A 13333-nucleotide genomic window follows, 5' to 3' on the forward strand; every position below is an offset into this window, starting at 1 on the left:
ATTTATACCTGAGCATAAAGTATAAAACACAAATACATATATGTTATGTTGGTTAGATGTGTATGAATGTGAATTTAGCGTCAACAATCATAGTTTAAAATTGTGGAAGAGCACGACAAAAGTGAAAATCGTGGAAACATGAAAACCGGTGCTTTATATATTATAGATAGCATGATGAGAAAGGAAATGGGACCGTAGAAATAAGAGACTATGTATACATTGGTCATGCCCTTAGTCGAGTTGTTTGCTGCCTGATAAGCCAATATATGATCCAGTACTGAGCACTGTGCATTAGGTTAGTCTTTGATACGGCCGACGGGCAATATGTAGTTCAGTAGCCGTTGCAAATTCAGTCGTTTGCCGTTGCCGCCTACTCTCTAGTTTCCCCGTCAGGTGTGTGAACTCCGTTTTATCTTTTGCCTTGTGCCGATAGAACCCGACATGCAGATGCTCTCATTGTTAGAACCCTATGAAGAATTCCTGAAAAAAGGTGACATCACATTGGCACGAAGAGTAAGGGCTACTTCGTAATGCAGGAATTTCATAGAAATTGTATATAAATTTTACAGGAATTAGTTCAAAAACACGTACGCAGGATTCATGAATTTTTCCTTTTGTTCTAAAGAAGCCTAAGAGAATGATGATTCAGCAGTCATGTATGCTGTGTGTCTGATTGATTCGACTGCATCATTAGACAGGCAGGTATTGGGCCGTTGAGTCAGCACATTTAAAAATTCCAATGGCATACGGACTGGAATAAGCACTAGCATCTGGCCATTGTTGACTATCGGCATTTAACTAACCTGATTATGGTCACACGAGCCAATTGGCGCCATTTCACTGTATACTTCCTTAAAAACAACAACAACAACAACAACAACAAAGCCTTTTTGTCCCAAGCACGTTGGGGTAGGCTAGAGATGAAACCCCGTATGAAAACCTCAGAGCTCAACCCCCAAAGAACAGAAAAGGGAAACAAAGGCAAAGGAGAACCGAAAACAACGAAACGGGGAAACACATAAAAGAGATAAAACCCACAAGGACCAGCAAGATCTAAAATGGACACAAGAAAAGGTCAAACGATTAAGGAGGAAAAGCGAAACTATCAATCAGGGTTCTGGCACGTGAATTGCACACTTCCACCCCTTCCTATCTGCGGCGAGCTCTTTATCAATATTCCACTCCTTCAGGTCTCTCTTCACAGACTCTGTCCACGTCAAAGTTGGTCGGCCTCTACCTCTCTTCACATTTTCGGGACGCCTAATTATTCCGATATGCACTGGTGCCTCTTCAGGTCTTCGTTGGATATGTCCAAACCATCTCAAGCGATGTTGCATAAGCTTCTCCTCAATTGGCGCCACTCCTACTCTCTCTCGTATATCATCATTCCGGACTCGATCTCTCCTTGTGTGGCCACATATCCAGCGCAACATACGCATCTCTGCCACACTTAGTTGTTGGACATGTCGTCTTTTAGTGGGCCAACATTCTGCTCCATACAACATAGCCGGCCGGATTGCTGTCCTGTAGAATTTGCCTTTTAGTTTGCGTGGCACCCGATGGTCGCATAAGACACCCGCAGCTTGTCGCCACTTCAACCATCCGGCTTTAATTCTATGACTGACATCCTCATCGATGTCTCCCTCCTTTTGAAGCATTGATCCTAAGTAACGAAAAGTGTCTTTCTTGGGTACCACTTGCCCATCAAGACTAACATCGCCATCCTCATACCCCATGGCACTGAAATCACACTTCATATACTCTGTTTTAGACCTACTAAGCCTAAAACCTTTTGCTTCCAGCGTCTGCCTCCACAATTCCAACTTTTGAGAAACACCACTCCTACTCTCCTCAATAAGTACCACATCATCGGCAAAAAGCATACACCACGGTAAAACTCCTTGTATGTCCCTTGTGACCTCATCTATCACCAAAGCGAAAAGATAAGGGCTCAAAGCCGACCCTTGATGTAGTCCTATGTTAATTGGAAAGTCATCGGTGTCTCCATCACTTGTTCGGACACTTGTCACAACATTAGTGTACATATCTTTAATAAGATTAATGTACTTTGTTGCTACTTTGTGTTTTTCCAAGGCCCACCACATTACACTCCTAGGTACTTTGTCATAAGCCTTCTCCAAGTCTATGAAGACCATATGCAGGTCTTTCTTTTGTTCTCTGAATCTCTCCATAAGTTGTCTTAGTAAGAAAATGGCCTCCATAGTTGATCTCCCGGGCATGAAACCAAACTGATTTTGGGTCACGCTCGTCATCTTTCGCAGGCGGTGTTCAATGACTCTCTCCCATAGCTTCATTGTATGGCTCATGAGCTTAATTCCACGGTAATTAGTACAACTTTGAACATCTCCTTTGTTCTTGAAGATTGGTACTAATGTACTCCGCCGCCACTCGTCGGGCATTCTGTTTGCCCGAAAGATGGTGTTGAAAAGCTTAGTCAGCCATACTATCGCTATGTCTCCAAGACATCTCCATACCTCGATAGGGATACCATCAGGGCCCATCGCCTTTCCTACCTTCATCCTTTTTAGCGCCTCCTTAACTTCATATTCTTGTATCCTTCGTACAAAACCCCTGTTGTTGTCATCGAATGGTTCGTCCAATTCTATTGTAGCACTCTCATTCCCTCCATTGAACAATTTGTTGAAGTACTCCTTCCATCTGTTCTTGATCTCTTCACTCTTCACTAATAGTTGGTTTGCTTCGTCCTTGATGCATTTGACTTGGTTGACATCCCTTGTCTTCCTTTCACGAATCTTGGCCATCCTATAGATATCCTTTACTTCCTTAAAAAAACATAATGAAAACCAAATCCGGATGATAACACAAGACAAGACGATGATGATGGAACAAGTTTTATTTACATTCAGTGTATATTTCCCTATATAATATATCGGTGTGTTTGGTTTGCTAGATATTTTTGGGTAGGAGATGGCGGACCATAGATAAATGATGTTGGATATCCCTGCCAAAAAAAAGTGTCATCGAAGAAAGAAGAAATTCAGTGGAAGAATCTGGAAGGTATCGAACAATGGTGGTCGGGTTGACAGGCTGACAATAAGGAAAACCGCATGTTTGTTCTGCAGCAACACGTTAATTACACACAATGGATGACCGTTGTCCTTATTTTGGCAACACCACAGCAGGACTGTTTGGTTAGCAACCACGTGTTTGCCTTGCCTAACTTCAGCTCTAAAAAAACTCAACAGGAGAATAAAAAAGATATCAAATTCTGTAGGCTAATATAGTGATGGCAAAGGGGCTGACACAAACAAAGCACATGCTAATTCTGCATTCAGACGTGAATGACACACAGAGAGAATGACCATTGCTCTTTCTTGGCTTGATGTATATAATATCAATTCCAAATTCCAGAAAATGAACAGTTTCGATCAGCAGACAGCGGGCATACAAACGATGAAATGAATGCTAGTTCTTGAAGAGTCTGTGAACAGAATGAGTATCCAATTACTGAGCCGAGTCCGTAGTCCTAGTAAAATCTAGTATCTACATTTCCACTGAAAATACCATTTAACTAATTGGGTTTTGCACTGTTTCGGAAGTCGGAACAATGGATAAAATGTTCCGAACAAAAAGATGATGGCATGACATGTGTTCTAACTTGCAAGCAAACAAAGCCAGTATAGATCTCAAGGCAAGATCTCCAATAGTCACCGACACATTGGAACATATGGAGCAGTTGCAAGAATTTTGGCCTTTCGGACGCAAGTCTGCAGTGCCCATTCCTGGATTCTGGTCTCGTGTGTACTGAGACGATGGAGTGATGAACAGTACAGTACAGCTTCAAGTTTTGCCCCAAAACTACGATTTCATAAGACATAGGATAGACTTGTTCAAACCCACTGCCATATATATGCACCTGTTTGATTGCCGAATAGCTGACTAAGATGATCCAAGAGGATTACTATTTTCTAGTGGAATTTGCATATGTGATTGTCAAATGTCAACAGAAGGAGGCAATGTGAGACACAAGTGAAGTGCCAAGATTTGCACGGTGCTCTCTTAGCATCAACAAGCCATGATGAACGAAATCATGAGAACTGCGTGCTTCCACCCAGAAAAAAACCGTCTCCCTCTTTGCTCCAACCGTTATCAGCTGAGTAGATCACCAACATCCGGCTCTCCATTATCAGCTCAGTAGATCACCAACATTCCCCTAGGCATAAATGAAGTGGGGGCGAAATGTTTCAAAATATGAACTGTCATTTCAGATAACATTTTGTGTTCCAATGTGCCCTTCGAGATGGGGTCAGGTGAAGACAGAAAGCTGTGCACACATCATCATTTTCAATCGACAGTTTGATAATACAGTCTTGACTTGTGACCAAGCTCTATCTCAAGATCACAATGATAACTTGAGGTAGATGCAGGAACAGCGTGTAGGATCAGCAAGGCGGGTGGGGAACACTTCGACATCAGGCTTTGAATCGGCCTCGCCGGGCTGCTCCTATCTCGATTCCGCCTCTTTTATCGCACGAATCAGATGGGTCATGCGGTACTGGAGCTTCTCGTTCTCCATGGTCAGCTTCTTGTTCTGCAAGGTTCATGAGCCGAGCTGTGGTTATGTATATACGAGGCAGGTACCCACGGTTGTATGGCTGTGACGGTTTCAAAAGCCAAGTGATCGATTACCTTCTCCTTTTCAGTCAAGCATTCTGCAGTAACCACATCTAGCTTCGACTGGAGATCCTTCACGGCAGAGGAAGTTGCCTCGGATCCACCGCTCGGACCATCTAGCAAATTAATCATGTAAAAGAAGAAATTAGCCACTGCCCTGGCCTCTCATGAACAAGGGCGTGCTTGGAATGGTGAAAACTTATGAAATTACCTTTGTTGTACAGCAAGGCTTCCAGCTTCGCTATGCGTATCTGTGAGGGTGGAAGGAAGCAAACATAAAATTAGTAAGGAAAGGTAGCACTGAGACAAACCACCTGTACAGATTAAAGCGTTCGTGTAATCACTCTGAACAAGCATGACAAGATTGCCACAGGCGTCCGTGTGGCTGGTCGATACATCACATCGCGATAACTTCTGGTAAAGAAACATACGATCCGAGATAGCAACCCGCAAAGTACAGCACTACAGCTTAGAGCAGCAGTTATCCACAGACCATATAGCCTGGAGTGGTCACTGGGTAGGTGAAATGGCGATTTAAGAGAAAATGGTCCATGGTAGCCCCACCTAGTCTGATAGGTAAATCCTGCCGTCGAAGATCATGCTAGGTTGCTAGTTACGAAGTTAGGAATATCTTCAAAGCGGTACTACATAAAAAGGGATCAAGATGTTTTTTAAAGACAAATGTGAGAGCTCTGCCAGGGACGAAATAAAACAAGCAAATAAAGAACATAGCAATCTGTGGCACTTCAAACAATGGTACATTAACATGACAGTAGTATAAACGGCCTTAAGAACTCTAAACGACCAGTGACCCATATTATGAAGATAGCAAGTTTGCAAAACAGTTCGCTTTCTCTACTGGCATAACATTATCTTGTAAATTCGAGCAGAAATGCAGAATAAGAGTTAGGGGGTGTTTGAATGCACTATAACTAATAGTTAGTTGGCTAAAAATTGTTAGTGGAATTAGCTAGCTAACAAATAACTACCCAACTATTAACTAATTTACCAATAATAGCTAATAGCTAAAGTGCTAAACTATTAGCTAAGGTGTTTGGATGTCTCAACCAATTTTAGCCACTAACTATTAGTTCTAGTGCATTCAAACGCCCCCTTAATGGCTTGTAAAATTTATCCGCCCTTTTTTTATGAAAACAACAATATCTTGTAAATTCAAGCAAAAATGAAGAATAAGAGCTAATACGTTGTAAAACTGATCCCTTTTATGAAAAGAACACTTGTAAAATTGTTCTTTGCTTACCCTGACGCATCGACTACTAGGACCTTGGTATACTTGCACCTCTATATGCAAATAGGCAGGGCCGTAGGAGTTGTGGAAGTGGGGGGTTATGAAGCATTCGCTTCATTTGGGTTCACAAATCTGAAATCTCGCGCATGGTCTTATTGATTAGATTCTGACTATAAACAATAAGACCATCCAAAAAATCCGCATGATTTGCTCATAATTTCTCACTAAACTGTTTTATCTGCTGCCCCAGCATACGCCATGAATTAGAAAGAAAAAAAAAACGAAGAAGTGGCATCCCACGACACCAGTCAGCACTCAACAGTGAGCAGCTGCTTCGAAACCAAACCCGCCAATTCCTAAGAATCGGGGACGAACTAGCAGATTGCCTGCCGATTAAGAGTCACCTGCTCTAAAAGAGGAACCGCTGGGAATAATAAGTGGTCAGGAGCTCGGGAGAAAAATCGGGACGAGCGAACCTCAGCCTCGGAGGCTCTTTCCTGGAAGGGCTTGAGGGCCTCTTCCAGCGCCGACGTCGCTGGGCCGCCGTCCGCCGCCATGTTCGCCGTCGGTCGCTTGAACCCTCGGATTCGGAGGGGGTCCTCGACTTGGTGAGGGAGGGCAAATTTGATTATTTGGATCCCTATATATTCCCATTCCCCAAAATACTCTTGACAATAACTAAAGGGAAATTTGGATCCTTACCATTAAAAAGATCACCACTTTGGATCCATAGCATTACTATCTCACTTACATGTGGGTCCACATGAGTCAATGACATGTGGGGTCCATGGTATATATCTAAAGTTTGGATCTTTTAATGGTATAGATCCAATTGTTCCATAACTAAAATACCCCACGATACAACGACTTCTCGCTAGCGGTTAAGTACATCCTAGCAGCACCTCTAAGTCGGGCCCGATTCCTGTCGGGAGCAAATTTTTAGACTTATTAAAAAAATCTCCTCACTGTGTTCTATCCGCTCGTGTGCCATTTTCCGTTTGCGCCGTTGTAGGGTGGACAGTTGACGTCGGCCCGTTAGTGATAAGGCTAGGATTCGGTGATTTTCACGACCGTGACCATTGTTTTGGTCTCTTCTTATATGAAATACTAGGTGAATGCCCGTGCGTTGCTACGGAGCGAACATGTTACGATAAGATACATTAAAATTCAAAATACTAATTACTATTTTATGTTCTTATTAACATCTTTTAAAAGTTAAGATATTTTACATACCTTAAAATCCCTACATATCAAACAAATCCATCATGTGCAGTAAAATACAATAGAGAAGCATGCAGATACTTTCAGTTTTCAAGCAACTAATGCAAAACCAGAGAAACATTACCAGCTCTATGCAATAAAAACCATGGATTTAGGTGATCATTGTAAATTTAATGCTGATGCTTTATTAGATCTGACCCAAAAAGTACAAATGAAGATGATGATCAAAATGGCAACTCTTCAAATATGCTAATATTTGCCAGTGTACACCAAGGAATTCAAAAGAGCAAAATATTGGATTCGAGTAACTCTTCAAATAATGTTTCCTTCTGTGACTGCAGCGTGTAACCTCCCATGGCCTGCGATGGGTTGGTACTGTCCAACCTTGCAGGCATTTGGCGCTAACCGTATGCTTGTGGGATCTGTTAGTGAGCAGAATACCTTGAATCTGTCACTGGACCATTAACTCTTACTGATCCTGCTGTGGCAAATGGAAAACAATCTCAGAACAGGGAGGAACATCGTAAGTCAGAAAATATCAACAGATCATTTGTAGTACTCTCTCCGTACCAAATTATAAGTTGTTTTGGTTTTTGTAGATAACATAGTTTTTGCTCTGTATCTAAGCCCAAACGACTGACTTGCAATTTGGAACAGAGGGAGTTGGTAGTAAGTGAACACGAAAATACCTGCTTGTGCTTGCAGCCCTTGTAAAGTCAGAGATGTCCTGGTAACATTTCCAGGACCACTTGCTTTCTCCCAAGGATTCTTACACGAATCATCAGAGACTGGTCTAACCCTTGATGACACGGCAAGAGGTTGTTCCTTGGCAGGAATTGGATTTGAGTGAACCACAGTGGTCCTACAAAATGAAGCTGCAGATTAGCAAAACCAAAAGGCAAAAGCTTTCACTCAACTAAATTACAGTGACAAAAGGACAGAAGCCCAGACAAGTGGGAGCAACTTTTCCGGCTACTCCTTACCATTGGGCACTCAGGCCATAAGGGAGAACCTTAATATGGAGAGAAACTAAGATGTAAATGTACTTGAAATTGCACCTCAAAGCAGTGTGAGAATGAAATCAAGACTATGATGCCCTATTTACCTGGGAAGGGATGCATGTTTCCTGTCTGTTGGAACTGATGGGCCGTTACCACCACTCTCTTCAAGATGAGAAAACTGCTTCTTAAATTGATCAACGGCACTGCATAAAAATAGCCAGCAACTGTTCCGTCAAGTGTTCAAACGAATGGATACATGAGCAATTACATGCATGCGCAAAGCAACATACATGTGCAAACACAGAAAAGCAAAAACCTTGGGTAGAGAAAGGTTGTCCTCTCTGTGCCATTAATGTAGCTACTTAGCAGTTGTGGGTGATATTCCAGTATCTCTCGGAATATCAACTCTCTTATCTCTTCCTTTGACATTCTTTTGTGCTCAAAGTCAAATTCCACTTTTCTGATTGGCTGACAGGATGGTTCTCTTTCAACCCTGGCAAGACCTTTGAAGTATGGATCACGCAAAGCCTAAAACAATTGAAAGAGATGTTATAAATACTTAGGATCACAAAGTAAAGTTGAAAGCAACATCACAGATCTAGATCCATAGAAGCAGAATAGAGAGTCGTAGGAAATGGGCAATAGAAGCAGAATGCATGTGAGATACCTGTTGATCAAGTTCTCCATTTTCCTCAGCCACATCTTCAGGTTCCTCATGCTGAACAACCTGCATCCTTTTGAAAGCTTCCACAATAGTCATGTCTGACTTCTCAGCATGATTCAAGTACTGGTCAGCAGGAAGATAATTGCCCCTGCACATAGACATGTTTTTGCAAAAAAATTACTTGGTCAAAAACTGTGAGGTGGTCAGGACTCAGTTCTCAGAGCAGATGCAATAAAATATTAGTACATTACTCCTTGGAATTAATAAGAAGTTTCTGAGATTCAATGTATTTTTTTTTAATTTCTGGTAAGCAATATTCTAGAACAAAATGTAGTAGTTTGTGTGATACTGTGTACCTCTGAGACGCAACACTTTTTTCTACAGTTAGAGCAACCTGCCAGTCTTCAAATAGATTTGGATATTCAGAAGGATCTGCTAGAGACTCTGCAGCTTTTGGATTAATCTGCATACAGACAAAAAGAATAAGATAATAGCATGCAGTTTTTTTTATAATGACATGACACTTTTCAGAAAGAAGACTAAGATGAGAACATTAAGAAATTACTTTACTCAGGTCGTCTCTCCAAATTGCCAATATCTCTGGTACTTTGCTAGGAAGATATGAACGCGCCAGTAATGCAGCTTCAGGTATACGGTTGCTGCAGAATACACAAGATAATGTTTAGTTCTCAAAGGAAGAGCACCAAAACAAGGATTTAATCACAGCAAACAAGATTTACCTGTCTACAAGCAACTGTATGCAATCTTCAACTTTACCGAGCATAAAAAGGCAGAGGAAAGCAACATTGTTTTTTCCGTGTTCTTTTGCCAAAGAAGCAAGCTTTTCAATTCCTTCAGCATCTCTAAGAGATGAGTACAGTAGCAACAAGCCACTTAAGTCCTTTGCTTGAAGAAGGCATTCCTCTGCCATCTCTAGCTGCAATGTAGAGTTGTGGCATACCCACGCCAAAAGGCTATCATTCACGAGCTAATACAGATAGGATATGTTCGATTTAGGTCATGTCTCAATTTGACATCATTCACATTCGCATTGAGAGTTTTAGCAAGAAAAACAAGTACCATTGAAGTTTTGAGAAGATAAAAGCCCCGACCCAAAACTATTTGATCACAAAAAAACGCCACACTACACGAGGTATTCCATCCTCAAAAATTTGTTTCTTAGTAATGTACTTATTTAAATGTCAAATACAGACTGATAAGGCTTAAGAGCTAACCTTGCCTGTGGACATGGCAAGTTCGCCCAACTGCTTCCATTTAGATTCACTTTGTGCTTCTATGGCGATAGCCTGTACAGTAAATAGTCATGAGAGGTCATATAATATATGTTACTTAGTATTTTTTCCAGTAATGTAGTATACAATAACTCAAAATATAGTCCACGGTATTAGAAGAAAATTAATGACAATATAACCAGTACCTTCGCGACATCTAATTTTCCAAGCTGCACAGCTAGGTCAAACTTGTAGTCAGCATCAGTGGCTATCTCAAGAGCCTCTTCCAACATACCTCTCGATTCCAAAAAATGAGCAACACTGCCATATGAGAGAGAAACAAGAACTGAGGCTAGAAGAGAACAGACTCTACATGAAGTTGGACGAAATACAGAAAAAGAGTGCAGAAAACTAAGTATATTAATTCAGTAAAGTGTGAATATACACAAGATAAAAAAATAAGATTAGTTTTTTACTACCTTTATTCCAAATTATAAGATGTTCTGGCTTCGTCAATAAGATGTTTTGGCTTCTCAAGATACATTATTTTTACTATGTAACCAGACATAGTGTATATCTAAACGCATAGCAAAAACAATAAATCTTGAAAAGCCAAATCGTCTTATAATTTGGAATGGAGGGAGTACAACATAAACATACACTTAAAAGAGTCTATCTAGATATGACATACATCAGGACAGTTGTGACACTAATATATATGCATCAATTTAACATATAACCTGTCTTCAACAAAATAGAAAATGGGTCTAAAAGCAGAGATAAATTAGAAAAGAAAAAGTCAATATATATTTTGAAACAAACCGATAATCACAAACCTATTATATTGCGCCTTTGGTATGGATGATAAAATTTTGTTTGCATGATCCAAATCCCCACGCATCACAAGGGTCTTGTACTCAATCAAACTCAGAAGTAATGTGTACCCAATGACACTGTACCAAGCTATTTGTTAGTCAGAGAAATTAACAGATGCTACAAAGGAAAGGAAGCATTGTTTTCGAGAAAACATACTTCAACTCCTTGTCAATAAGATAAACTCGACTTTGGTTCGCAATATATCCCAACAGGTACATAGGGCGATCCAAATGATACATTGTAGTGACCTGTAAGTATAAAGCTTATAACTATGTAAGCAATTGAAGTCGTGACATGAAGTGCCCATATAGAGAACTTAAACAGAAGAAATGTTTTCGAGCAGACTATATTTACCTCACCACCAACACAATAATTTAGGCGCCACGATGAGTTGTTATAGATAAAGCAGTCTCCAAATGATGTTAACTTCTATCAAGTTAACAGATCATACAGAATGACTTGGTGCTAGGAGTTGTTGAACCATAATAATATGAACAATTATCAACATCAAAAGATAAAAAAGGCATAGAGCACTCAATATAGGGTAATGGCATAAACACCTAAGCATGCCTTGTATAAGGGATAGAATAACATTACTACAGGCTATGGAGACAAATGGCACATGCTATGGTTTCACACAGCAGGAACAGAGGAGGGGTATGCATACCTGGTGGGTGAGTGTCGCAGGCGGAGGAAAGGGCCCTCAGCTAATTTATTTTTATCAAGTGATCAAGTATAGTATCTAGCTCAATAATTTTCATTATAGCATCATAGGGCAAATTAGGTACATCACCTCTTTTGATCAAAAGGAACATAGCAAATCAGTTATCAGGGCACAATTACATGTCAGGGCAACCATCAGTGCACACACACCACATATGCAGTTGAGCTCTTTCTGTCAAATGTGCAGTTCAGCTCTTTCACAAACACAACTCCCTCATATATCACACATCCCTCAGTGTGTAGTAACCCTCAACACATATGCAGTCATTAGGGATTGCATCATAGGGCATGAGTATAGAACCAAATTCCTCATCAATTAAGGAGACTCATTTCACAGCTTAATACATGAGAGGAGACTGATGAGTGCAAACCTAACAGGGGACCGGATTGATGGGAGGTTAGGGCGAGGGAGAGGAGAGGGCCGAACTATCGGGGATAATAACCAGCGCCGATGGTCGGATCCAAAAGATAGCACCAGGGTTGGAGGGGGAGGGCATAGCAAGTGACGGTGTGGGGGAGGAGAGGCCCACGAACGGCCAGTGATGGTGGGGAGAAATGCGGCATCCACCTTGGTGAAGTCGAAGCGTGACTGCTTCATGGGGTGTTGAGGTCTCGCGTGGCCGGTGTCCTCCCCATCGGCCATCCCGATGTTGTTGAGGGCTGAATGGGGAGAGGAGCAGGACGACTCACCTGTGCCGACGCGCGACTCGAGCTCTTCTGGTCGCGGATCGGGGGGTTGTGGTAGGTGCGAAGCCGCACGGTTGCCGTTCCCTCACATCGCGCCGGGGGATCTGGGGCGGTGGCGGGTGCGGATGCGGATCTGGAGCCGCTCGGTCATGACTCCCGAGCATCACGCCGAGGCCGGGGAGGCCAGGGGGGTTGCGACGCCGATGACGGGGGCGGGGGAGGCGCTGAGGACGGGGAGGACGCGAGGATGGGCGGCAGCGACGTTCGCGGTAGGGGCGAGTGGGGCGGGGATGGTGAACTTGACGGGCGGCATGTGGGGGCGCGCGGCGCCGCCGCGTCAGTCTCCTCCTGGCGGGGGCGCATGGTAGCAGTCGTGGCAACTATGGAGGGGGGCACCGACGATGCGCGGGGATCGATGTGGGGCGCCGACGACGAACGGACGCGGCAGATGTGGATCCTCATCGGATGCGCCGATGGAAGGGGGTCGATGCAGAGCGTGGATGGGGGCACGGCGCGTGGATGGAAGGGCGGGCGACGACGACGAGGGGGAGAGGATCACGGGGCGAGGCATAGGCGAGGGTACGGCGGGGGCTGGCCGAGATTGGCGGTCGTGGCCAGCGCGGGATCCGCGGCGGGGGCGAGATCCGGGGCGGGGGCGATGGGGGGACGGTGCCTGTGCGGTCGTGGGGGGGAGGGGCACGGCAGGGGCTGGCGGGCTGCTTCCTTCCGCGCGCGTGGGAGGGTGCGGGGGCAGGCGGGGGCAACCAGGTGTGGACGCTGACGGTACTATCTTAATAGAGTAGTATAGATAAGGAGGACGGTCTTTCCCTCCTCGGCCGAGTTTTTATATTACTCCACTGTCATTTGTTGGCAGTTTAGTCCTGCTAAAGTGCCTATTTTACCCCCGTGAAACACTTCCTAGTTAAACAGTCACCGCGTTTGCCTTAACAGCTTAACTGAAGATCGAAAGCAATTGTTCATAGTTTCAGCCTTAGCTGAATTAATTGTGAACCAAATAACTGTG

General features: G+C 43.1%; 1 protein-coding gene and 2 pseudogenes across 3 annotated transcripts; all 3 read right to left on the reverse strand.

The window, feature by feature from the left end:
* Nucleotides 1-4211: 4211 nt before the first annotated feature.
* LOC103633536 (Retrovirus-related Pol polyprotein LINE-1) lies at nt 4212-6576 on the reverse strand. The gene is made up of 4 exons (XM_008655218.4): nt 6382-6576; nt 4868-4907; nt 4672-4772; nt 4212-4573 (listed from the first exon to the last, which is right to left on the reverse strand). The coding sequence occupies exons 1-4, from the start codon at nt 6460-6462 to the stop codon at nt 4487-4489; spliced, it is 309 nt and encodes a 102-aa protein (XP_008653440.1). The 5' UTR covers nt 6463-6576; the 3' UTR covers nt 4212-4486.
* A 975-nt stretch (nt 6577-7551) lies between these two features.
* LOC103634430 (mitogen-activated protein kinase pseudogene) lies at nt 7552-8676 on the reverse strand (annotated as a pseudogene). Its single transcript, NR_161256.1, has 4 exons — nt 8444-8676; nt 8232-8330; nt 7816-7988; nt 7552-7604 (listed from the first exon to the last, which is right to left on the reverse strand). The product of NR_161256.1 is annotated as a mitogen-activated protein kinase pseudogene (transcript).
* Nucleotides 8677-8710: 34 nt separating this feature from the next.
* LOC103633538 (coatomer subunit beta pseudogene) lies at nt 8711-11383 on the reverse strand (annotated as a pseudogene). Its single transcript, NR_161257.1, has 9 exons — nt 11254-11383; nt 11056-11147; nt 10860-10976; nt 10230-10344; nt 10027-10098; nt 9532-9728; nt 9357-9450; nt 9148-9254; nt 8711-8939 (listed from the first exon to the last, which is right to left on the reverse strand). The product of NR_161257.1 is annotated as a coatomer subunit beta pseudogene (transcript).
* Between the last annotated feature and the right edge of the window lie 1950 nt (nt 11384-13333).

Source organism: Zea mays, chromosome 7 (genome assembly GCF_902167145.1).
Source record: "Zea mays cultivar B73 chromosome 7, Zm-B73-REFERENCE-NAM-5.0, whole genome shotgun sequence".
NCBI lineage: Eukaryota > Viridiplantae > Streptophyta > Magnoliopsida > Poales > Poaceae > Zea > Zea mays.

What these genes read in the sequence shown, in the direction of transcription:
- LOC103633536 (XM_008655218.4), bottom strand. Translation starts at nt 6,462, where the DNA reads ATGGCGGCGGACGGCGGCCCAGCGACGTCGGCGCTGGAAGAGGCCCTC. An exon ending in AAAGAGCCTCCGAGGCTGAG is followed by an intron (nt 4,908 to 6,381) that starts GTTCGCTCGTCC and finishes CCACCCTCACAG; the next exon opens with ATACGCATAGCGAAGCTGGA. An exon ending in AGCCTTGCTGTACAACAAAG is followed by an intron (nt 4,773 to 4,867) that starts GTAATTTCATAA and finishes TTAATTTGCTAG; the next exon opens with ATGGTCCGAGCGGTGGATCC.